A 23,853-nucleotide genomic window follows, 5' to 3' on the forward strand; every position below is an offset into this window, starting at 1 on the left:
AATGAATATTAATTTTTGATAGTAAATGGGTCCAAGGTGCTGCCTTAGCACCTAGCACCTCAGTACTACTGTACTACTCTGCAGACAATGGGGGAGAATGAATAAGGTGGATGGAAACAAGTCTGGAGTGCACAAGGGAAGGGTGTGTGTGTGTGTGTGTGTGTGTGTGTGTGTATAGGGGGTTGGGGATAATAGCTCTGGCCAAGCTATAGCTCCAACTTATCTAGGTTCAAAAAGTTGAGTGGAATCCTCGTGTTTCAGCATCCATCATTTTGTAGATGAAGAATATCCTTTTTGCATGGAGTACGGCAAGACCTGTTCCAAGTATTCTCTAGTTGGTATAGAAGTCGGGGAGACCCCACCCTCCATCTGCTTGGATAGGCATGAGAGGCTGAGTGCTCTCAAGAAGGTGTGTGGCTTTCGCAGGGTTCATTGTGAGCCTGCACACAGGACTGATGAGGACAGTTCACGGTTTTGTTCTGAGGATGGAGTATTGAAGAATGCGGTGCCCTGTGTAATCCGGGGCAGGGGACAGACCTGGAGTCCACTGTAGAGTTACTTCTAGGAGTGGTGGTGATTTGCAGCATCCGCTTCATGAGATGTCTGTCCTTTATTGAGTTCTGGGTGTGGTTTCTGTGACTGTGTCCTAATGGCTGGGATTTCCAAGGGGTGGGATTTTTTTGGCTTCCCCTTAAGAGTTGGTCCCCTGGGAGTGGGCAAGTCCCTATCTGCTGCTGAGAAGTGTGTCTCTAGCAGTTGGAGTGTGTATTACAAGCCTAGAGGTCAATGGTGAGGTGGTTACAGTGGTCAGCAGGCTATTGTTACTGATGATTTTTATGGGTGAATTCCATAGGATGAGATGTTAGAACTTATGGTTAGGGATCCTCATTAAATGCCCATCAAGGGTGCTTTTTCTGAGTTTCATATTCGATATCTTTTTATTTCTTCTAATAAGCCCTCCTTGTACTTGGTATTCCAATGAGCAGTGCATTACAACATTACCTGCATTTTACCCTCGTGTTGATGAGGATTCCAGAAAGGAAAATGTTAGTGCTTCCACAAATTGTACACTGGAACAGCCAAATAATAAAATTTTATTTTTGACACAAAGCAGGATGTATCCTGCTGTGATTCTTAGTTTAAAGCAGGGGAGGGGGCCCTCTTTCAGTACTGGTAATGAGTACCATAGGCCTTCCTAGGGAACATTATCAGATTCTATTGGAGACTGGGTTTTGTTATTGTGGAAGAATCAGGAATCGACCAATTACTTGTCTCCTGTTTTATTTTCCATGAACATTTCCCTGATATTTTGTTTCACAGCTCTACTATTGTAAAGTCATCCCAACTTTGGCACCAGCTCAGCCTTCTCTGCCCAGGGTATGTTTGGGCCAAGACAAAAGCTGCTTCTGGGTGACTGGGAGACTGTAGTGCAAGAATGCTGTCAGTAGGGAGTTACTGGGATCCTAAGTTACAAACCAGATCTTGACACCCAGATGAAATGCATTTCAGATTTAGGAAGTTCAGATAGAAATTTTGTGTCCATGATGACAAGTGAAGAAAATGTGTCATCCCTAAACCTAACCTTAACCCCTAACTTTAACACTGAAACCTAACCTGACCTTAAAGCCCCAACTGGAACCCTGAATCCCAAACCTGAAGTTGAACCTGAAGCCTGGACTCTGAACCTGAGCCCTGGATCCAAGCCTTGAACTATGAACCCAAACCCTAAACCAGAACTCTGAGCCATGAACCCTGAACCAAAATCCCAGCATAAACCCAGTCCCCAAATTTGACCTTGAACTTTATCCCAGAAGCCCTGAGTTTTAAACCCTAAATCATAAACCTAAAGCCCTAAACTCTGTTTTCTTGCCCTTCACTCTAAATCCTCACCCTGACCCTAAGCCTAAACCCTGATCTAGAACTCTGACTGAAACCTGAACTTGAGCCCAAATTCAAACCCTTCAGCACGCTTTGTTTATGCATTCACCATTGTTGGCTATTTGCAGTTTCTATCTTTTTTTTTTTTTTTTTTTGATAGTTGACAGATTCTTTTATTAACAATCAAAAAACTTCACACAATAGGAAAATAAATGTTTCTCTAATGGATAATTAAATGAAAACTATCCAAGACCTTATAGGATTTTTAATGCATCCCAGGTTTGATGCGTACCTTCAGAGATAGGCCATCTGCTTGCCCAATCATTAGGTATGACTGAAAATGAGAAACAGTGATTTATAAAACTTCTACCTAACAGCTTTCCCAATGCAATTATAACAGGAAATAAGATTTCTATTTAGAACTAGTTTTAGATGACTCACAACACACATCAATCTTAATTTTATCATCATGATGTTTTTTTTTTAAATATATAATTACTAGAAACTCAAATCTCATTTTAAGATCATGAATTTGAGGTGTGCAGTGAAATTTGTAGTTTCTCTCAACCTCAAAGTCTAATTATCACACAACAGTTCCAGCAGCAGATTCTACTTGAGACAGTATTTGTCTCATGCCCTGTTTTCTTGCAGCACTAATCACACTCTGGTGTTTGAAGCACATTTAAGATTAGAACAAGCACTGCTGAGTTGGTCACAAAGATCCCTCCTGAATGAACAACGAATGGTTCATTTCAGAAGAGGTGCCTTTTACTTTTTCTATTTCTTTTCTATTATGAGTAACAGGGCTAAAAAAAATGTTGAAATCTCATTTTCTGTCAAATGATTAAAATCTTTATCTGTAAATTATCTTAGTCTCTTAAAATCTATCTGATGGGGAGGAAAAAAACAAAACCTTAGGGAAGAACAGCATGCTTTCCCTTGTTCCCTCAACCCAAAATCAGAGCAAAAATAGAGCCCCATAGAAATTTCAACACTGAATATTTTTTGAAATCTTAAAGCTTAATAACAGTCAAAAAGTTTTATATGAATCAGTAATCTCTGCGTACCTGCTGGTTCAATACAAACCAGGATCTGGCAGACTACTTGTGCTCAAAACGCTGTCTTTCAGGAAGGTTCCACTTTTCTATATGGTCCATTTAAACAGAGTTCACTGCCTTGCTTATACTTATATGTGTGTATATATCCGTATATATGTGTGCGTCTGCATACATACGTACAGGCACGCGTGCATACATCTGTACACGTGCAAGCGGTAAGCCCGGCTCTCACTGGACTCCATGAAGTCACTTCGCTGCAGGAGAAGGATGGCAATCCCGGTCCCCACAGTGTCTTCAATCTACTCTCATCACTACTCTCATCAACGCTGCCGACCGTTCAGAAAACCTAAATACTTTCTAATTGAATTCTAAAAGAAAAGTGCCTTAAATTTAAATTTTTTTAAACTTCAGTCTTCAATATCGAAACTGCTAAGTTACCCCATTTTTCCATGCCAAATATATAGAATAAACTTGGGGAAAAAATAATATACTAACTCGGGAAAACATTCAGTTACTAAATAGGCATAAGAAAAAAATCTACATAGAAAAACTATTCCCATGGAAGGTAAAATCTATGTGGGTTGCTCACCACAGCATTATCTGAATAAATAACAATTAGAAACCAATGAAATATTCAGTAACAGAACTGTAAGATAAATTAGCAAGTGTCCAATTATACAGCCCCCTAAAATAAGGGAAATGATGAAACATGGAGCGCATGACAATTTAGGCCAAATTACAAGAGGCTCCCTGCTACATTTAAACAGTCCTGCAAGCAGGAAACAAGAACACAACTGGACAGGCTGTGTCACTGGATTATGGGTATCACTTTCCTTTACTTAAAGGACTATATAATATAAAGCTTCTATAGTGACCGTGCATTTGTTTAAAAGAAAAGAAGATCAAATATGATGGAGTAATTCAAAAACAAGTCTTTGAAAATCAATGCTCCTGTGCAGGGACGTGCCGCTGGCCACATCCAGAAACCAACCACCTGCCGCTCTGGGAAGGCAGCATCGACCCAGGCTGCTGCTCTCCAGGGGGTGCGTGTGAACAGGCAGAGATGGGGGCAAGTGCTTGGCCAGAATGGTCTGTGGCCTCATCCCCAACATTTGTTTTATCAATAAGGCTCAGATTTGTCTCCTTTGAGCAGTCACCTAACACATATTTCTGTTTGATGACAAGATTCCACATAAAAGTCCTATTTCTCCCAACAGAAAAATTCAAATGCATGACTATTTCCTTTTCATAATAGAGCAATTCTCAATTAGCAATCAAGTGATTTTTTTTAAAAGACAAAATGGTGTTAACCTTGTGAAACATGTGACCAAAGATAATTAAAGGCCCACGGGTGATATCTACCACAAATACTACTAGACAGATTACTTACAAAAAAGAGCAATTTTCAATAGAAAAACTGAACATTTCCCTTGGGAAACAAATTTAACCTTTTATCATTAAACAACTGGGCAAAGGACCAGGTTTTCTACAAGTGCAACAGAACAAGAGCAAAAAGGCTTCCCCGGAGGCCCTAAGAGGACAGGGATGAGATCTTTTTGGCAGTTTCATGATGGCAATCATAACCTGCTGGCTGTTTCAGCTCTCAGAAGAAGATGTTCAACCAAAAGACTAAATCAAATAAAGCACTTACTATTTTCAGTTGCCCAATAACAAAATTTGAAAACAAGAAATTCATAGCATTAAATCATGTTCATCAAATGCTTGAACAAGCTACATTAAGAAATGCTACAAAAGAGCAGCTTACTGGCATACTACGGTACTCTGCACTACTACAAAAATAGTCGTTAGAAGCTTATTTTGCTCAATGTAATGATCATGTTTTACTTTTTGCAAGCCATGTATCTCTCTGTTACATTCTCCCAGTTGATTACATTCCAAATAGCCTTTAGGTAATCCGGTCTGACATTTTTATACTGAAGGTAGTAAGCATGCTCCCACACATCGATCCCCAGCAGTGGAATAAGACCTGTTGTTCCTTGCAATGGATCCTGGTTAGAACAAGCAGCAATCTGCAAGCGTCCCTGTTCCTTATTGAAACCAAGCCAACCCCAACCTGAGCCTTGGACGCCAACAGACACGGCGGTCAACTTCTCCTTAAATTTGTCGAAGGAACCAAAATCACGTTTGATGGCTTCCAGCAATTCTCCTTTGGGTTCTCCACCACCCTTAGGGCTCAGGTTGGTCCAGAAGATGGAATGATTGATATGGCCTCCACCATTGAACTTGAGCCCAGGCTGAAGAGCTACCTGAGTTGTAACGTCACCCTTCTCCAGCGCCTCCAGATACTTCTCCTCGACGGCGTTCAGGTTGTTCACGTAGGTCGCGTGGTGCTTGCTGTGGTGCAGCTGCATGATCTGGGCGCTGATGTGAGGCTCCAGGGCGCCATAATCGTACGGCAGGTCGGGGAGGCTGTGCTTCTGCCTGGAACCCAGCGACCCCAGCGCCGGCACCAGCGTCCTGCTCGCGCTGCGCGCTGCCCGGGACAACATGGTGAGCTCTGCCCGCGGACCACACCTCAGAGACCGAGTGGCCGCGCCGAGCGCCCGGCGTACACACACGCGCACCCCGGGCCGCGCCGCAAGGACCTGCAGTTTCTATCTTTTGATTCTTGTGAACATTGTTTGGTTTGGGGGCTAGGGTTAGGGTCTTTAATTGGGGTCAGGGCCAGGCTTGAGTGCTAGTGAGGTCCAAGTGTGGGTCTACGTCAGGGTCATGCCAGGTCATGTTCGCTGCCACATAGACACTAAGTGGCAGGCTCTCCCTTGCAGCATCCCCTTCTATTGGCATCCCTAGTCTACTTTACTGAGGCTTCCCTTCACAGTTCTAACCAGATTGTGTTGGAGTGTTGTAGAGAATTGGAATTCCAAATCCAACTTCCAAATCCCACTGCTTCTACTGCAGTGAAGACATGGGGCCCCCCGATTTAATCTTCCCACAAGTCTCTTGCTAACATGTGGCCTCCTGCAAGGGCGAGTGGCTTCTCCATGGTGGGCAAACTGGATCTGGCAGGCCTTGGCCTCCACTCCAATGTCTTATATCCTCTCTGCTTCTGTGATGTGGTGCTTATGTGGATGTTTGGAAGAGTCATCATTTCCTCTGTGGTAATTTCACTGTGCAGTCCGCTTGTTACAGCAGCACAAATGTGCTTTATCTCCACACTCAGGTTCTTGAGCTGTCATTTCTTTCTTAATTTTTTTTTTTAAGATTTTATTTATTTATTTCACAGACAGAGATCACAAGTAGGCAGGGAGGCAGGCAGAGAGAGGAAGGGAAGCAGGCTCCCTGCTGAGCAGAGAGCCCAATGTGGGGCTCGATCCCAAGACCCAGGGATCATGACCTGAGCCAAAGGCAGAGGCTTTAATCCACTGAGCCACCCAGGCACCCCTAGCTGTCATTTCTTAACCACATTTGCCACCTCAGGTGGGATGCTTCAGTGTGTTTTACCCCAAATGGGGACAGTGTCCTGCAGACCACCACATAACCTGAAATGAGGAGATCAATACAGCTTCCACCTTATAAAATAGACCACAGACCCACTTCAGCTGTGTCCACCTGCCCAACTTGTCTTTTAGCATTCTCCGGGTTTCTTCTTCTGCTTAGGGTGAGGGTTAGGCATTAGAGGAGATAAGGTTATGGTTTAGGATTTAGGATTTGGGTTCATATAGGGATAAGGGGAGGGCCGGGCTCAGAGTTCGTTTGCAGGGGGTCAACAAAAGTGGGGGATTGCTGGGGTGGGTCCAGCTTTGCCTTCAGATTTCTCCTTCAGATTTCTTTCCGGTGTTCCAAATGGCAGTGTTCTTCTGTGTTGCAGGCTTAGTCCTCAGGCATTGCTCAGCTGTCCTCACTCCCTGGGACATCAGAGGCAGACCTTTGGGGATGGACCTCTCAGAAGACAACCTATTGTAAATGTTAGGGGCTAGGGCATGGCAGAACCAAAGTGAAGGTTCACTGGCGAGCTTCCCAGGGCAGCAGAGATGAGGGCGTGTGTCAGGTGACTGTCAGGATCTGAATTTGTGTCCAGTGGTCCAGTAAATGTGGGCCTGGCATCAGGTGGACATGCAGATTTCTCCTACTCTGAATCCTTATCAGATTTCCAATTGGCATAGTTTCCTTCTGGGTGGCAGGTGGAGTCCCTCTGATACTGCTCAGGTGTCCCCAACACATGCATGCCAGGACTCTGGGGACAGAAGCCTGAAGTCCCAGCCTCGGTTTAAGCTTAGGGCCTTGGGGCATGTCAGGCATGCCCAGGGTGTTTCAATCTCTACTGGGGGATGAGTTAATAGAGAACTTCAGGGTTCAGCTTTGCATCCAGGGGGCCAGTGAACGTGGGGGTGGCCTCACATGGGCATGCAGATTTGTCCAGCACTGAATCTTTTCTAGAGCTCCAAAGGGCAAAATTTCCTTTAAGGAGGCCGGCTGAGTCCTCTGCTATTGCCCAGGTGTCCTGAACTCCTGCCCTAAGGAGCGCGGCCACTAGGGATGGACCCGTCAGAACCCAACCAACGGTTAGGACCTAGAGGCATGGAAGGACTGATCTAAAGGTGCTTTTGGGGAGTGTTCCCAGAGCTGAGTTGAGAGCATGGGTCAGGGTGAATGCTGTCTCTGGGTTTGTATCCTGAGGTCCACTAAATATGGGCATGGCCTGAGGTGGGCATGCACATTTCTCCTGCTCTGAAACCTTTCTGAAGATTTAAATGGCATAGTGTCCTTCTGGCTGACAGCCTGAGTCATCTGGTATTGCTCCTGTGTCCCCAGTCCCTGGGGATTTGAAACAAGGCCCTTGGGGAAGGTCCTCTCAGAATCCATCCAAGGGTTAGCATTAGGGACTAAGGGCATGGCAGGACTGATCTGAAGACCCCAGGGAGAGCTGTCAGCGGTTGGGGGGCTGAGTTGAGGGCGTGGATGAGGCTGAGTGACTGGCTCTGGCTTTGTGTTCCCAGCTCAGCGGGGAGTCTGCTTCTCCCTCTCCTTCTGCCTCTTCCTCTGCTTATGCTCTCTAATGAAGAAATAAAATCTTTAAAAAAATAAAATGCATAACCTCCTTCTCTTTTCTACATGTGGTTGATCCTGATTTATCAGTTCAAATATAATTCACAGGTTAACTTCTCAGTTTTATTTACTCATGTACGTGTCCACAGTACACTGTGCAGATGTTTATCATTTCAATTTCCATAAAATGATTATCAGTGTGTGATTATGTGTTACTCTTTATCACTATGCTTATAAGAATGAATGATAAACACGTATTTATTGAATGATAAATATATATACTGAGATACAGATGCCTTTATGACAGAAAATAGTGTTCACACTACACAGATTATATATATTTATTTTTTTTTTTAAGATTTTTATTTATTTATTTGACAGAGAGAGATCACAAGTAGACAGAGAGGCAGGCAGAGAGAGAGAGAAGCAGGCTCCCTGCTGAGCAGAGAGCCCCAATGCAGGGACTCGATCCCAGGACCCTGGGATCATGACCTGAGCAGAAGGCAGTGGCTTAACCCACTGAGCCACCCAGGCACCCTTTTTTTTTTTTTTTTTTTAAAGATTTCTTACCAGAGTATATTTTTGAAAGGAAAAATCCAAAGAGGAGTTTGATAACATTCTTCTAGACTTTTATTCATAGTATTTGTTTTTGCATTGCATAACAATAAACTTTTCAAAAAGAGTTTCAAAGGAACAGAAAGGTGGCAAAAATAATTATTTCTATGTACTCCACACACCTCGCTTCCCCTGCTAAGTATACTTGATACAGCTAATGAACACGGTCTGCGTGAACACTGCCATCAGTAACTGAATCCGTTTCTTGCATTGGTTTCCTTGGTGTGCTAGTCTGTAGGATTCCTGGTCAGGAATTTTAGAGTTTCCCTCAACTGGGAATTTTCTGAGATTTTTTTCATGCTTAGACTGGGATGAAGGGTTTTTGGGAAGAAGAGCATAGACATAAAATGTAGTTCTTATCATATCGTATGGAAGAATGCAGGTTATCAACACATTAGGTCATTATGGGTGTTAAGTTTGGTCATAGTTGAAGGAGTGTTTTTCAGGTTTTGACATAGTAATATTATTTTCCCCTCTCCTTCCATACTGTCCTATTTCAAAAAAGGTCACTATGTACACCAGTTTTAAGGGCTTGGGAGTTATGCTACAGTTGCTTGAGGTAGCAGAATCTACATGCATTAATTGGAATTCTCTTGCTCAGGATACTTGTCTGTTTTTACCAATTCATAATCTATTCTCTTAATTTCAGTACAGGCTAAGAGATATTCATTTTCTAACTTGAACTGTAATCAAATATTTTGTATTACAGTTGTTTCATTTTTGACCCCTGAAAGTTCTATCAGTTGGCTCTTATGCCCCCTTTGACATATATCAGTTGGTTTTGTTTTTAAGCACTTTCTTAGTTTCTGACATGAAATCGTCTTGAATATTCCCTGCATTAGCTCTAGAATAGTCATTTTTCTAAGGAGCCTTATTTCCCTTTGTTATAAATGGTATTAAAAATCTAAATGAGAACACAGTGCATGCTTGTTGTTAAGGGGTACTCTTGCTTCTAGAGGCTAGTAGTTTACAAAGTTAAGAAATGTGTGTGTTGGTAAAACGTGTATGAAACTTACCGATCATTCTTTTTTCCAAGTTTATTAATATGCAATTTTCATATAAAATTGCATTAATTAAAGTTGTACAATGTGATGATTTGATACACGTATATATTGCAAAATGATTACCACAATAGGGTTCATTAGCAGTTCTGTTATCTCACATAATTACCATTTCCTTTTTGTGGTGATAATATTTAAGTTCTACTCTTAGCACATTCAAACATATAATAAAGTATTGTTCACTATAGACTCCACATTATACATTCAATCCTCATAAATGGAAGTTTAGACCTTTGATGAATTTGTCCTCATTTTCCCGAGCTTCCAGCCCCTGGCAGCCACAATTCCAATATCTGTCTGACTTACTTCACTTAGCATATAGACGTCTGCATATTCTATCCATGTTGCCACAAATGGCAGAATTTCTATTGCTGAATAATATTGCATTATATAGATAGATACACAGGTAAGATCGATAGATATAGTATGTGTATGTATACATCTATATATTTTCTTTATTCATCAATGGATATCCATTAGACACTTAGGTCTTTTCTGGTCTTGACTCTTGTGAATAATGTTTTCATGAATGTGGGATATAGATACTCTTTTTAAGATACTGATTTCATTTCCTTATCATATATACCCATAAGTGGGATTGCTAGATTATATAGTAGTTCTACTTTTAATGTTTTTGATGAACCTTCATACTAGTTTCCATAGTGGTTGAAAAGTTCCCTTTTCTCCACATGCTGATCAGCACTTAACTAATATCTTCTTGGTAAGAGCCATTCTAACAGGAGTGATGTGATTTTTGTTTTTACTAACATATAATGTAGTATTTGTTTTGGGGGTACAAGTTTGTGATTCATTGGTCTTACACAATTCACAGAAAATTGTGGGCGCCACTTGGCGCCCTCCCCTCCAGCAACTCTCAGTTTCTTTCCTGAGATTAAGAGTCTTTTATGGTTTCTCTCCCTTTCTGGTTTTGTTTTGTTTCATTTTTCCCTCCCTTCCCCTATTATCCTGTCTTGGTTCTCAAATTCCTCGTATCAGTGAGATCATAGGATAATTGTTTTTCTCTTTATAAAACTCTATAGTTCCATCCATGTCATTACAAGTGGCAAGATTTCGGCGGGGGTGGTGGTGGGTGTTTAATGGCTGCATAATACCCTGTCATATATATACACATCATCTTCTTTATCCATTTATCTGTTGATGGACATCTAGGCTCTTTCCATAGTTTGGCTATTGTGGACATTGCTGCTACAGACATTCGGATGCACATGCCCCTTTGGAGCACCACATCTGTATCTTTGGGGTAAATGCCCAGTAGTGCAATACCTGGGTCATAGGGTAGCTCTATTTTCAGCTTTTTGAGGAACCTCCATACTGTTTTCCAAAGTGGCTGCACCAGCTTGCATTCCTACCAGCAGTATAGGAGTGTTCCCCTTTCCCTGCATCCTCACCAACATCTGCCGTTTCCTGACTTGTTAATTTTAGCCATTCTGACTGGTGCGAAGTGGTATCTCATTGTGGTTTTGATTTGTATTTCCCTGAGTGATGCTGAGCACTTTTTCATGTGTCTGTTGGCCATTTGGATGTATTCTTTGCCAATATGTCTGTTCATGTCTTCTGCCCATTTCTTGATTGGATTATTTGTTCTTTGGGTGTTGAGTTTGAGCAGTTCTGTGTAGATCTTGGATACTAGCCCCTCATCTGATAGGTCATTTGAAAATATCTTCTCCCATTCTGTCAACAGTCTTTTGGTTTTGTTGACTGTTTCCTTCACTGTGCAAAAGCTTTTGATCTTGATGAAGTCCCACCAGTTCATTTCCCACCCCCCCACCAGTTCATTTTTGCTCTTGCTTCCCTTGCCTTTGGTGATGTGTCTAAGAAGAAGTTGCTGTGGCTGAAGTTGAAGACGTTGCTGCCTGTGTTCCCCTTAGGGATTTTAATGAATTCCTGTCTCACATTGAGGTCTTTCATCCATTTTGCGTCTATTTTTGTGTATGGTGTAAGGAAATTGTCCAGTTTCATTCTTTTGCATGTGGCTGTCCAATTTTCTGAGCTCCATTTGTTGAAGAAACTGTCTTTTTTTCTATTGGACATTCTTCCCTGCTTTGTCAAAGATTAGCTGACCACAGTTGAGGGTCTATTTCTGAGCTCTCTAGTCTGTTCCACTGATCTGTGTGTCTGTTTTTGTGCCAGTACCATACTGTCTTGATTTTTACAGCTTTGTAATAGAGCTTGAAGTCTGGAATTGTGGTGCCACCAGCTTTGCTTTTCTTTTTCAACATTCTTCTGGCTATTTGGGGTCTTTTCTGGTTCCATACAAATTTTAGGATGACTGGTTCCATTTCCTTGAGAAAAGTTGATGGTCTTTTGATAGGAATTGCATTAAATATGTAGACTGCTCTAGATAGTATAGACATTTTCACAGTATTTGTTCTTCCAACCCCTGAGCATGGAATGTTTTTTCCATTTCTTTGTGTCTTCTTCAGTTTCTTTCATGAGTATTTCTGTCTTTCATCAAAGTTTTTTTCTCAGTATACGGCACTTTCATCCTCTTAGTGAAATACAACACTATGTAATTTTTTTTCTCTTCTAGATGGCATTGTGAATGAGACTGTTTTCTTTTTCAAATATTTTGTTGTAAGTGTATAGAAATACAACTGATTTCTCTATGTTTTGTATTCTTCGACTTCATTGAAAATACATTTATTAGTTCTAACAGTTTTCAGTGGTGTGTTAGAATTTCCCACATATAAGATCATGTTATCTGCAACTAAGCAATTTTACTTCTCCCTTTTGAATTTCTTTTTCTTGTCTGAATGTTCTTGCTAGGACTTTCAGGACTACGTTGGAATAGGAGTCTCCGTGTCTCATTCATGATTTTAGAAGACTGGATTTCCTATTTTTAAGTGAGTATATGTTACCTGTGGACTTGTCTGCTACAGTGTTTATTATATGTTCCTTCTATACCCAATTTGTCTAGCATTTTTTAAAAAAGATTTTATTTATTTATTTGATCTCTCTCTCTAGAGAGATCACAAGTAGGCAGAGAGGCAGTGAGAGAGAGAAAGAGAGAAGAGGAAGCAGACTCCCTGCCAAGCAGAGAACCGGATGCAGGACTTGATCCCAGGACCCTGGGACCATGACCTGAGCAGAAGGCAGAGGCTTTAACCCACTGAGCCACCCAGGCACCCCTTGTCTTAGCATTTTTATTATGAATGGATGTTGAATTTTTGTCAAATGGTTTATCACATTTATTGGTTTGCATATGCTGAATCATTTTTGTATCCCAGGGGTAAGTCCCACTCTATTGTGGAGTATAATCCTTTTAATATGCTGTTAAATTTTATTTGATAGCGTTTTGCTAACATTTTTGCATTTATAGTTAGCAGGGATATTGGTCTATAGTTTCTTTTAGCTTATTTGGCTTTGGTATCAGGGTAATGCTGGCCCCCAAAATTTGAGGAGTAGGGAACATTCCCAAACTCATTTTATGATTGTGGTACTTCTGAAACTGTTGCAAGAATTCACCAAAGAAACCATCTGGTCCTCGGCTTTCATTTGTGGAAAGGTGTTTTGTTTGTTTGTTTAAGATTTTATTTATTTATTTATTTGACAGAGAGAAATCACAAGTAGGCAGAGAGGCAGGCAGAGAGAGAGGAGAAAGTAGGCTCCCGGCTGAGCAGAGAGTGAGCAGAGAGCCCGATGTGGGGCTTGATCCCAGGACCCTTGGATCATGACCTGAGCTGAAGTCAGAGGCCTTAACCCACTGAGCCACCGAGGTACCCCTGTTGAGAGGTTTTAATTATTGCTTTAGTCTTCTTCATCCTTACAGGTCTGTTTGGATTTTTTTCCCTTAATGATTGACTCTTAATAGGTTCTATATTTGTTAGCCTATAATTGCTTATGGAAATCTCTTAGGATCTTTTCTATCAACTGTAATATCACCACTTTTATTTCTCAATTTGATTTTTCCTTCTTTTTTTTAAGTCTACCTAAATGTGTGTCAGTTTCATCTTTCATAAAACCAGCTCTATGTTGTTGTTCTGGTTCTTATTTACTTCGCTCTGATCTTCTTATTTTCCTAACTTTGGGCTTACTTTGTTCTTTTTCCTAGCTCCTTGAAATGTACAGTCGGGTTGTCTATTTATGATCTTTATAAACTTCCCCCATAGAATTGCTTTTTCTACCTCCCATAATTTATGGTTTGCTATGTTTCTACTTTTTGTCTCAAGATAGTTTTTAACTAGTTTTTTTCATTTTTTTCCTTTGACACACTGGTTCTTCATGAGTGTGTTTCATTTCTACACACTTGTAAATTTTTCATCTTTCCTCCAGTTATTGATTTATAGTGTCATGTCACTGTGGTCAGAAAACATAGTTTGTATCCATTGTCTTGAATAATGTTCCCTTTTCACTTGAGAATCTATATTCTGCTGCTGTTGGTAGAAATGTCCTCTATATATCTGTTAAGGTCATTTAATCTAAACCAAAGTGCTGACAAATTTCCTTATGAATTTTTTAGGATAATCTGTCTATTGTTGAAAGTATCATGTTTTTATTGCTATCTATTTCTCTTTTAATATCAGTATTTTCTTAATATATTTAGGTACTCTGATGTAGCGTTCATCTATATTTAGAATTGGTAGATATCCTTGATGAATGACCCATTTATCTGTAATATGGTCTTCCTTATCTCATTAGATTTTTTTCTCGTTACTGGTTTTGACTTGAAGTTTTTTGTTTTGTTTTGTTTTGTTTTTTTAGATTTTATTTATTTATTTGACAGAGACCACAAGTAGGTAGGGAGGTAGGCAGAGAGAGAGGGGGAAGCAGGCTCTCCATGGAGCAGAGAGCCCAATGTGGGGCTTGATCCCAGCACCCTGGGATCATGACCCAAGCCGAAGGCAGAGGCCTTAACCCACTGAGCCACCTAGGCACCCCCCCACCCCGTTTTTTTTTTTTTTTTATTCTTAAGTAAGTACAGCTATTCCTGCTCTCTTTAGGTTTCCATGTGCGTGGAATATCTTTCTCCATAACTTTACTTTGAGCCTTTATGTCTCCTAAAGCTGAAATGAGTTTCTTTTAGGCAGCACATAGTTTGCTCCTCTTCTGATTAAATAATTTAATCCTTTTATATTTAAAGAGTTAATGATAGGTAAAGGCTTGTAGGTAAGGTTGTGTGATTCTGTTGTTCCTTTCTTCCGTTCTTGTCCTCCTATGTGAATTTAGGATTTTCCATAGTGGTATGCTTTGATTCACTTCTCTTAATCTTTTTTTTTTTTAAACCTACTCCAAACTTGAGGTTTGTGGTAAACATAAATCCATGGTTATAATGGCCTATGATAGGCTAACAACTTCAGTTACATTTAAAAACTCTAGTCATTTACTCTTCCTTTATGTTTTTAATGTTGCAACTTATATATTTTTATTGCATAACCATTCAAATTACTGCAGTTTAGACATTTGCAGTACTTTTTCCTTTAACCCTTACAGTAGGGTTAACTGACATACCACAAATTAACACACTGCATTATTAGAGTATTCTGAGTTGATTGTATACTTAACTTAACCAGTGTGTTTTTATACCTTCACATGTTTTCATACCTTCACATATTTTCATATTTCTAGTTAATGTCCTTTCATTTCAGCTTGGAAAATTCCTTTCTGCCTTTTTCAAAAGGCAGGTAACGTGGTGATTATCTCCCTGAGCTTTTGTTTGGGAATGTCTTTATCTTACCACTACTTCTGAAGGACAACTTTGCAGGATAAAATATTTTGGTGGCAAGGTCCCCTCCCCGCCTTCCTCCTACCCGCAGCCCCAGTCCTTTGACTATAACATTCCACTCTTAATCTGCAAAGTTTCTTTCAAGAAATCTAGTAGTAGCCTTAAGGGGATTCCCTTCTATAAGAATTTCCTCTCACTGCTCTTGCTGCTTAAAATATTCTCTTTTTCTTTGATTTCACAGGTGTCCAGATACCTCCCCATATTGAAAAGTCCTCAGCCATTATATCCTCAAGGTTTCTGTTCCTTTCTCCCTCTATTTTCCTTCTGAGATTCCAACTTATCTTCCATGATATTCCATGGTTCATGCTGGCTTTCTTCAATCTTTTTTGTTTGTTCTCCATTGAAGAAATACAAAGATCTTATCTGCTACTTCACATAATCCTTTTTTCTGCTCGAGAAGCATGCTTTTGATGCTTTTTATTACATTTTTTCATTTCACTCACTGTATTCTTCAGCTCCAGAATTTGTTTGGTTCTTCAAAAATTATTTCTGTTTGGGGCACCTGAGTGGCTCAGTGGGTTAAAGCCTCTGCCTTCGGCTCAGGTCATGATCTCAGGGTCCTGGGATCGAGCCCCTCATCGGGCTCTCTGCTCCACGGGGAGCCTGCTTCCCCCTCTCTCTCTGCCTGCCTCTCTGCCTACTTATCTCTCTCTCTCTGTCAAATAAATAAATAAAATCTTTAAAAAATTATTTCTGTTCAAGTTTGCAGTTTGATTTCATTGTGTTATCTTTATTATTTTGGGGGGTCAAAATTCAAATTTATTGACATTTTCAAACAAGAGACTCTTCTTTGTTGCTTCATTCCATTGTACAATAATGTGGAAAATATCTGTATGAAGTTTTTTGAAGCTGAATGGGTTAAAAATATCATGGATAGAGCTGTTAACATCTTGTAGTATATATATGCATATTCTCTGACTCTTCCCTAAGTTTAGAAGACAGCAAATTTAATAATCCTATGTTCTTTGCTAATGCTCCTTGGCTCAGCGCTAGAGGAGTTTTACAAAGATTTGCCATATGTTTAACTTCAAATGAAAATTTTCTTAAAACTACTATCCAGTAATCAAAGACAAAAGAACAAAACAAAACCAATTATGATCATACAGCATGTGAATGAGCTACAATTAAAGCTCCAGGAAAAGGGAAACCTCATTTGTGAAGCTGAACAAGTATAAATATGTATACTGATGATGATTTTACACATTTTTTTACCATAAATCGATATGCAGGTTTTAATTATGGGTAGTTATATAAATTAGTAACAACAACTGAGAAAAATTCTTGTAGCTCATTGAGATTCCTTAAAACAACTATTTTGAATTTTTTATCAGGTACATCATTGATCTTCATTTCTTTGTGGTTGATTCCTGGAAAATTATTGTGTTCTTTTGGTGCTGTCATATTTTTGTTGATTTTTTGCATGTTCCTTGAAGTCTTGCATTGCTGACTTCACAGTTGAGGAAGCAGTTACCCCAAGTAGTCCTCACTAACTAGCTGAGAGAAACACCTTGCCAGTCCTGCTAGAGATTCTGAGGTTTTCCCAGGCTTTTCTTATAGATACACCTGCTGAATACTTTTTGCCACCTTGTATGTCAGAATTCTTAAAGGTCATGTGTCTGCCCTCAATCCTCTAATAAAGCTGTTTCTCAATACCATAAAGCCAGACCTGTTGTGGACGGTCTTCATTTTGCTTGCCCTAGAATGGTGGCCATGCTCAAGATTGTGGTACTCTTCCAGGCCCACAGATTTGGTCTAGCTTCGTGAACACACTCACCAGCCCTCCGTGAAACTCTTGCTGCTGCTGGGAGTGCCAGTGAGCCTTCTGGGATCTGCATTCTAGATGTCCCCTGTGACTCACTGGGGGCTTCCTGATGGTGTCTGTGACACGTTTAGCAGAATCTGCTTCCATCTAGTACATCCACTATGCCCTAGCTGTCCTTTTCTTAACCCCTCACTGCTTCCAAGTCATGAAATTCAGTACTCAGTATTCTGGATAGGGCAAAAGAGAAATGAGACTCTTAGGCCATGTTTTGCCCTGATGGAGAAGCTGTGTACTATTCACACATTCTTTTCCCCATGAAAGAAATCATGGACTGAAAAAGCTTCTCTTAACACTGAGCTGTGCTGGTTTAGGAGATGGGTGACATGGGTAAAATGAACCATTACCAGTTTCCATGCCTCCATCTTGTATTTTTTTGGCTGCTACCAACGTGCTGAAACTTCCCCAATGGATCCCAGGATTTCCAGAAAGTCTTCCTTGTCCATAGGTGGTTGTCTCAATTGTTCTTTAGGGAAAAGGTAGTATAAAACACTTACTCCACCATTATGAGGATGCCACGCCTGTAAGTATTTATCCATTGGTGTCTTTTCTAAGCTAAGCACAAGTCTACCCTCACACCTCCAACTCCAATGCACATATTTCATTCTAGCCCTTTTCCTCTTTGCTTATTCTCCCATTCCAACAGTGAGAATCTGAGTGCCACCATCTTTCATGCATTTACATAATAGTTCAATTCTAGTCTTTAAGTATACCAGTGTCATAACTGTTAATCAGAACTTGATAAGAAACAGCTCTCCGGGGCACCTGGATGGCTTAGTGGGTTAAAGCCTCTGCCTTCAGCTCAGGTCATGATCTCAGAGTCCTGGGATCGAGCCCCACATCGGGCTCTCTGCTCAGCAGGGAGCCTGCTTCCTCCTCTCTCTCTGCCTGTCTCTCTGCCTGCTTGTGATTTCTGTCTGTCCAATAAATAATAAAATCTTAAAAAAAAAACCAGCTTTACTGACTAATGCAGAGTTTTTGTACAGCTTTTCTTATATATAGCCTTAGACTCTTTATTCATTTCCAAGGTTCTTTAGAGGACTACCTTGTACTTCTGCCTTTTAGTGAGATTATGTCCTATATTTTGATACAATTAGATTCTTTTCTTCTAGTTTGCTTTACATCTTTGGAACCCTGGACCATCTAAAGAATTTTAAAACTTTTTTTTTTTTTTTTTACATTAAGTTTCACTCTTTGTGCAATGAAGTTGTAATGGTTTTGACAAGTTCATGGTCTAATGTATTCATCAGTACTCTTATCACACAGAATTGGTTTATCGTCCACCCCCAAATTGTGTCTCACCTTTTAAACTTTCCTCTCCCTTAGAATCTAAGGTCATGACTTTTTTGCTTTCTGTCCTATAGTTTTTACTTTTTCTGAAGGTCATGTAAATTTAATAATTCAATATGTAGCCTGTTCAGGCTGACAACTTTCAGTTAGCAATATGCAGTTAACATTCACTGATATTAATAGCTCATGACCCATTATCTCTGAATACTAAGTAGTAGTTATATCTCAGTGTTCATCCTCACTCATATTGAAGGACATATGGAGTTCTTCCAGCTTTGGACCATATAAACAGTGCTGTTGTAAACTTTCCCATGGATGTGTGGACATTAGTTTTCAAAAGAGGTGAACAAATACTAAGAATGTGATTGCTAGGTCAAAGATAAACCTCTGTGTAGCTTTTTAAGAAACTGTCAATGAATCTTCCAGAGTGGATGCACCCATTTTCATTCCTTCCAGTGAAGGAAATTACTTCCTGTTTCTCCAACTCCTTGACAAAATTGTTATTCTTAGGATTTAATTTTTTAAATTTTATGTTGTTTAATTTTCTTTTCCCTAATGACAAGTGGTTGTTGATGATCTTTGAAATTCCTTAATCTGTAATTTGTCTCTAAATAATTTTGAAAGTTTTCTATTACTATTTGAATATTCTGCTGCATTCTCTTTTCCTATTTTTCCAATTATGCCTACATTGAAACTTTTTGTACTGTTCATCAGTTCTTAGATGTTCTGATGTTGTTTTCATTTTCTTTTCATGTTCTTATTTCCGTTTGAAAAGTTTCCATTGATTCTCTTGACATTCACTGACTCTTTCCTTGGAGTGTTAAACTTGGTGAGCAGATCAAAGGTATTCTTCATTTCGGTTACTTGCTTCTTGATTTCTTGCATGTGCTTTTGATTCTCTTGCATTGTTGTTCTCTCTCTGGTGACAGAGTATTGTAAAAACACTTGTCTGATAATTCCTACATTTGTGTCACATCTGAATTTGTTTCTGAGGATGGTTTTGATTCTTCGGGTTGTGTAATTTTGTTGAAATTAGGACATTGTATGTGCAATGCGCAAAGGTATTATCTATGTGGTCATGTGAGAAGTTACACTAATTTGCCTAGGATTTCAGCTTTCTTTAGTGATAGGTTTCAAATACCTCTACTGTTTGTATTTATACCTCTCTTGGATTTAGGGTTTCCCTTTGCCCTGTTCCTCAGAAAGAGTATACATCTTGTGACCTCTTTCAACTGCAGCTCACTGTTAATATACTTGAGGTTTATTGGGATGATGGCTGGATGTGACAGAAGGAAAACAAGACACATACTTTGGAACAAATCTCACTTGTAATTCTCCCCTCTCTTTGGGGTTTGCCTTTCTCATTTGTCTGGTTCTTTTCCAGGCATACAACTTTCATCTTTTTTGTCCCCTCATCTGTTTTACTTTCAGCATTTTCAATCTTTTTTTGAAGGCCTGTCCTGTTGTGAATTAGTTTTTCCTTCTCTTTTTCATGTAGGAAGCTGGAAAAGGTACAGTGTTATGTAATTTCTTTCTACCATGGGAAATAAGGTCTGCCTGAAGGATTCCCTGAGACCTGGGCTTCATGATGAGGGTTTTGGAGGGTATCCTAGTGGTGTCTCTTTGTTTATTCCTTGGAGTCATGAGGTTGTTTTTCTCTGATTTATTATTATTATTATTATTATTTTTTTTTTTTGTGAAAGCCTAGTGCAGTCTCTGAAATTGTGACCCTCAGAAGTTTTTCACAGCAGTCCACACTCTGCTGGCTGCAATTTCTGATTTTCCAGTAAAGTAAGTCTTACTATCATTCATGGCTTCCAGCTGCTGCTGCTGCTCCTGCCTCTCCACGACTGGGGATAACTGTTTGTCCTCTGCTCTGAGTTTTCAGATAGTTCTAAGAAAGTTTTTAATTTTCAGATTGTCCAGCTTTTCTTATTGTGGACAAAGAATGCCATATTGTGACACTTTTATGACTTGGACCTGGAACCAAAAGACTAGCTGGTTTTTAAATTAGAGATAAATTAACTTTAAAATTATATCAAGGATCAATTTATTGACAAACAGCATTATATTGCGTAAGATAAAATTACTGAATAGATTATTGTTATTGAAGTGTTAAACTTGTAAGAGCATGTATTTCCAAATATTTTATCCATGCTTGAAAACAGAAGAGTCAAAATGATTTGAAACATTTGGATTTCAGCTTCTCAGTTTACAGATCATCTCATTTGTATTTCTGAGCTCTCACAGCAAATTTATTATAGCCTACTATTTATTTCAACTGTATGAAGTATTTAATTTAGAAGAATGTACAATATATAACTTTAGTATAGGAGTATAACAAATTTTTAAAAATCCTATTACTTGGGGGCACCTGAGTGGCTCAGTGGGTTAAAGCCTCTGCCTTTGGCTCAGGTCATGATCCCAGAGTCCTGGGATCGAGTCCTGCATTGGGCTCTCTGCTCAGCAGGGAGCCTGCTTCCTCCTCTCTCTCTGCCTACTTCTGATCTTTGTCTGTTAAATAAATAATGGGATCAAAAAAAATTTTTTTTTATTTCTACCCTTGTTTCTGCTTTATTCTTACCCTATAGGAACTCCATGGACCTCACTGTCTTCTATTTAGGCACCAGTCCTATTCTTTACTCATCTACCATCCCCAGCTTCACTGATATGTACAATATCCTATGAGGTGCTATATGATATTTGTTTAATTCTTAATTCTCTTTAGGCAAATCGAGTTCCTTGGGGTTCTTTGGCACTCAAACTAAAATCTTGTTTCTGTACTGTGTCAATCACATAATGTCTTGGGTACTTCCCACTTAAGTGGTTGTTATTTTTCTTGATTTATATATTAATGTAATTATCAACCCATCTGTGCCTCAGTTTCTGCTATGTACTTCTCTTAAATCTTTTAGTAGACATGTGATTCTTTCTTCACTCACTAGCTCCCAAACCCCTAAATTTCTACTCTATCTTTAGAATCAGGTGAACGCATGTAACATATGAACATTTTATAAAATGACCCTGTATGAATAAAGAAATGTACATGAGGTGGGAAAGAAATGTCCATAAACTACACTCTTTCTGGAAACATTAACATATACACATATTTATCTATTTTTCCCCTTTCATACATAATAACTTGGGATAAGGATTTTTTTTCCTTACATCCTATGAAAACTAATAAGATGAGTTAGCAATTGGCTAGTTCTGCTTTGTGAAAGTACTAAATGTGATTTGTCCTTAATATGAAAATGCTATTTTAAGTCATACAGAAGAGTTCAGCAGACATTTTTAATGAAATCCTATGAATTTAAGTGAGCCATCTGAAAGTTAACTCCAAATTTAATGATAGTCACATTAATTACCAAGAGAGTTTGGAGTTCAAGAAAAGTAACAGCTAGACAAAACTGATTTTAATCAATCAAATTTAAAAGCCATTCAAGTACTATTTTATAAGAATTGCAGAAAAAGAAAACATCACGGAAGGAAATGAACAAACAATGGAAAGGGTGAAGAGAAAGAAGTTAAGGACATGATCTTAGGGGAAAAGACTTATTTCAGCTTTTCAACTATATTGATTGATTTGATAATATGGTTGAAAATCCCATTGAAGAAATGTATGTATCTTCGTATTTTACTAATTCGTGTTTTCAAAGATTTCACTTATTTGAGATGGAGAAAAAGAGAAACTGAGAGAAGGAGTGGGAGGAAGGGCAGAGGAGAAGCAGACTCCCTGCAGAGCAGGGACCCCGACCTAGGACTCCATCCCAGGACCCTCAGATCATGACCCGAGCCAAAGGCAGATGCTTAACTGACTGAGCCACCCAGGTGCCTCCTAATTCATTTTTGAAAGTGCTTATACCAGTTAAATATACTTAGTTACAAAAGACTGTCATTAGCCTCTTAAGGCAACTCTGTGGAAATACAGTTGCTATCAGTGGTATCCAGGGCTGTCATTTTTAATTTGCCCACAGAAGTTTTAGAAACAGGAGTCTAAGTAAAAGCATTTGTTTGTGCACAGAAGGGAATAATAATGAGTCGAAATAGTTCTGCAAGGTTCAGGATAGTGTGTGTGTTTATCACTGACAGACATTTTATGTTCATTCTGTGGGTACAAAGTGAAAAACATTGATCCTCTGCAAAGCCATTTCAGTTAAGAAAGTGCAAATACATTCTTGGATTTTGAGCCACAGTAAAGACTACCAGGTCTTAGAGGGATAATTGTGGACTTTTTCCAAAAACAAGATGACAATTACTCATTTTTTCCCTCTCATTCCCACAAACACAAGATTATCCATTTTTGCGTCGTACTTACCCTGCCTTGTTTTATTTCTGTCTTGCTCTGGGATTTCATTATTTTTATTAAGTGGATTCTCTGCATCCATGAGTATGGGTGGAACAGAAACTAATGTTTCTTCCAAATAGGACCCAAAAGTACTGGATATTTGCCAATGTAAGAATATAAGAATGTAATCAAAATATTTGCAGTTTTCATTCCATGAAAAAATAAGATTTTAAAAACAGATTTCAGAAAGTATGTTGGACAATAAGTCAGAAAATTAAGGGAGAACTGGGGGGGAAAGGATAATGGTGAAGTTAAAAATACTAGTAGAGCAGATAGGAAAGTTTACCACACTGAAGGAGAATTAAATGAAGGAATATGTTTTAGAATAATAAGAAAATGGTACTGAAATATAGTAGAAAGTTTCTATTTAGCTAAAAGTAGGGTTTTTTGGCAGGGAGGTGCCTGGGCATCTCAGTCATTGTGTCTGCCTTCGGCTTAGGTCCTAATCCCAGGGTCCTGGGATCGAGCCCCACATCGAGCTCTCTGCTCAGTGGCGAGCCTGCTTTCCGCCTCTCACTCTGCCTGCCTCTCTGCCTACTTGTGATCTCTGTCAAATAAATAAATAAAGTCTTTAAAAAAAAATCTTAAAACACAGATTCAAATGATCAACTACACTGTCTTCAAGTAACTTAGATATGTCTTAGCATAAAGCTCAAAAAACTTACATAATATTTATCCCTCGAGCTTTCTAACCTCTAAAAAAATCAAAAGTCACATTATCTTTTTGGCATTCAAAAATTACCAAGCGTGCAAAGAAACAGAAAAACATACCTAGAATGAGGAAAAGAAATGAAACAAACCTGACACAGCAGTGACACAGATAGTAAAGATAGCACAGAAGTAATTAAAGCCCCAGTTTATATAGTCAACAAGCTAAATGACAGGTTCCACATTTTAAGGAGAAAGATAGGAAAAGAATGAATTTGACCTTCTTGTAGCAAAAATTGTGTTTAGCATAAAATAAATACATTGGATGTAATTGCTGTAAGACATTGCAGAAAAAAATCATAAACATGGATACTTCATGGCAA

General features: G+C 39.3%; 1 protein-coding gene and 1 long non-coding RNA gene across 2 annotated transcripts in view; one reads left to right on the top strand and one right to left on the bottom strand.

The window, feature by feature from the left end:
* The window catches only part of LOC116593220, a 43,329-nt gene extending 22,054 nt beyond the window's left edge, over positions 1-21,275 (top strand). Inside the window, exons 2-3 of the long non-coding RNA XR_004286834.1 lie at positions 12,410-12,486; positions 21,066-21,275. This is a non-coding gene — a long non-coding RNA (uncharacterized LOC116593220). The remainder of the gene's footprint in view (positions 1-12,409; positions 12,487-21,065) is intronic.
* LOC116593219 (superoxide dismutase [Mn], mitochondrial) lies at positions 2,036-5,536 on the bottom strand. The gene has a single exon (XM_032347168.1). The coding sequence runs from the start codon at positions 5,444-5,446 to the stop codon at positions 4,778-4,780; it is 669 nt and encodes a 222-aa protein (XP_032203059.1). The 5' UTR covers positions 5,447-5,536; the 3' UTR covers positions 2,036-4,777.
* Positions 21,276-23,853: the final 2,578 nt, after the last annotated feature.

The sequence above is a fragment of the Mustela erminea genome, chromosome 6 (assembly GCF_009829155.1).
Source record: "Mustela erminea isolate mMusErm1 chromosome 6, mMusErm1.Pri, whole genome shotgun sequence".
In the NCBI taxonomy this organism is placed as follows: Eukaryota; Metazoa; Chordata; class Mammalia; order Carnivora; family Mustelidae; genus Mustela; species Mustela erminea.

What these genes read in the sequence shown, in the direction of transcription:
- LOC116593219 (XM_032347168.1), bottom strand. Translation starts at nt 5,446, where the DNA reads ATGTTGTCCCGGGCAGCGCGCAGCGCGAGCAGGACGCTGGTGCCGGCG.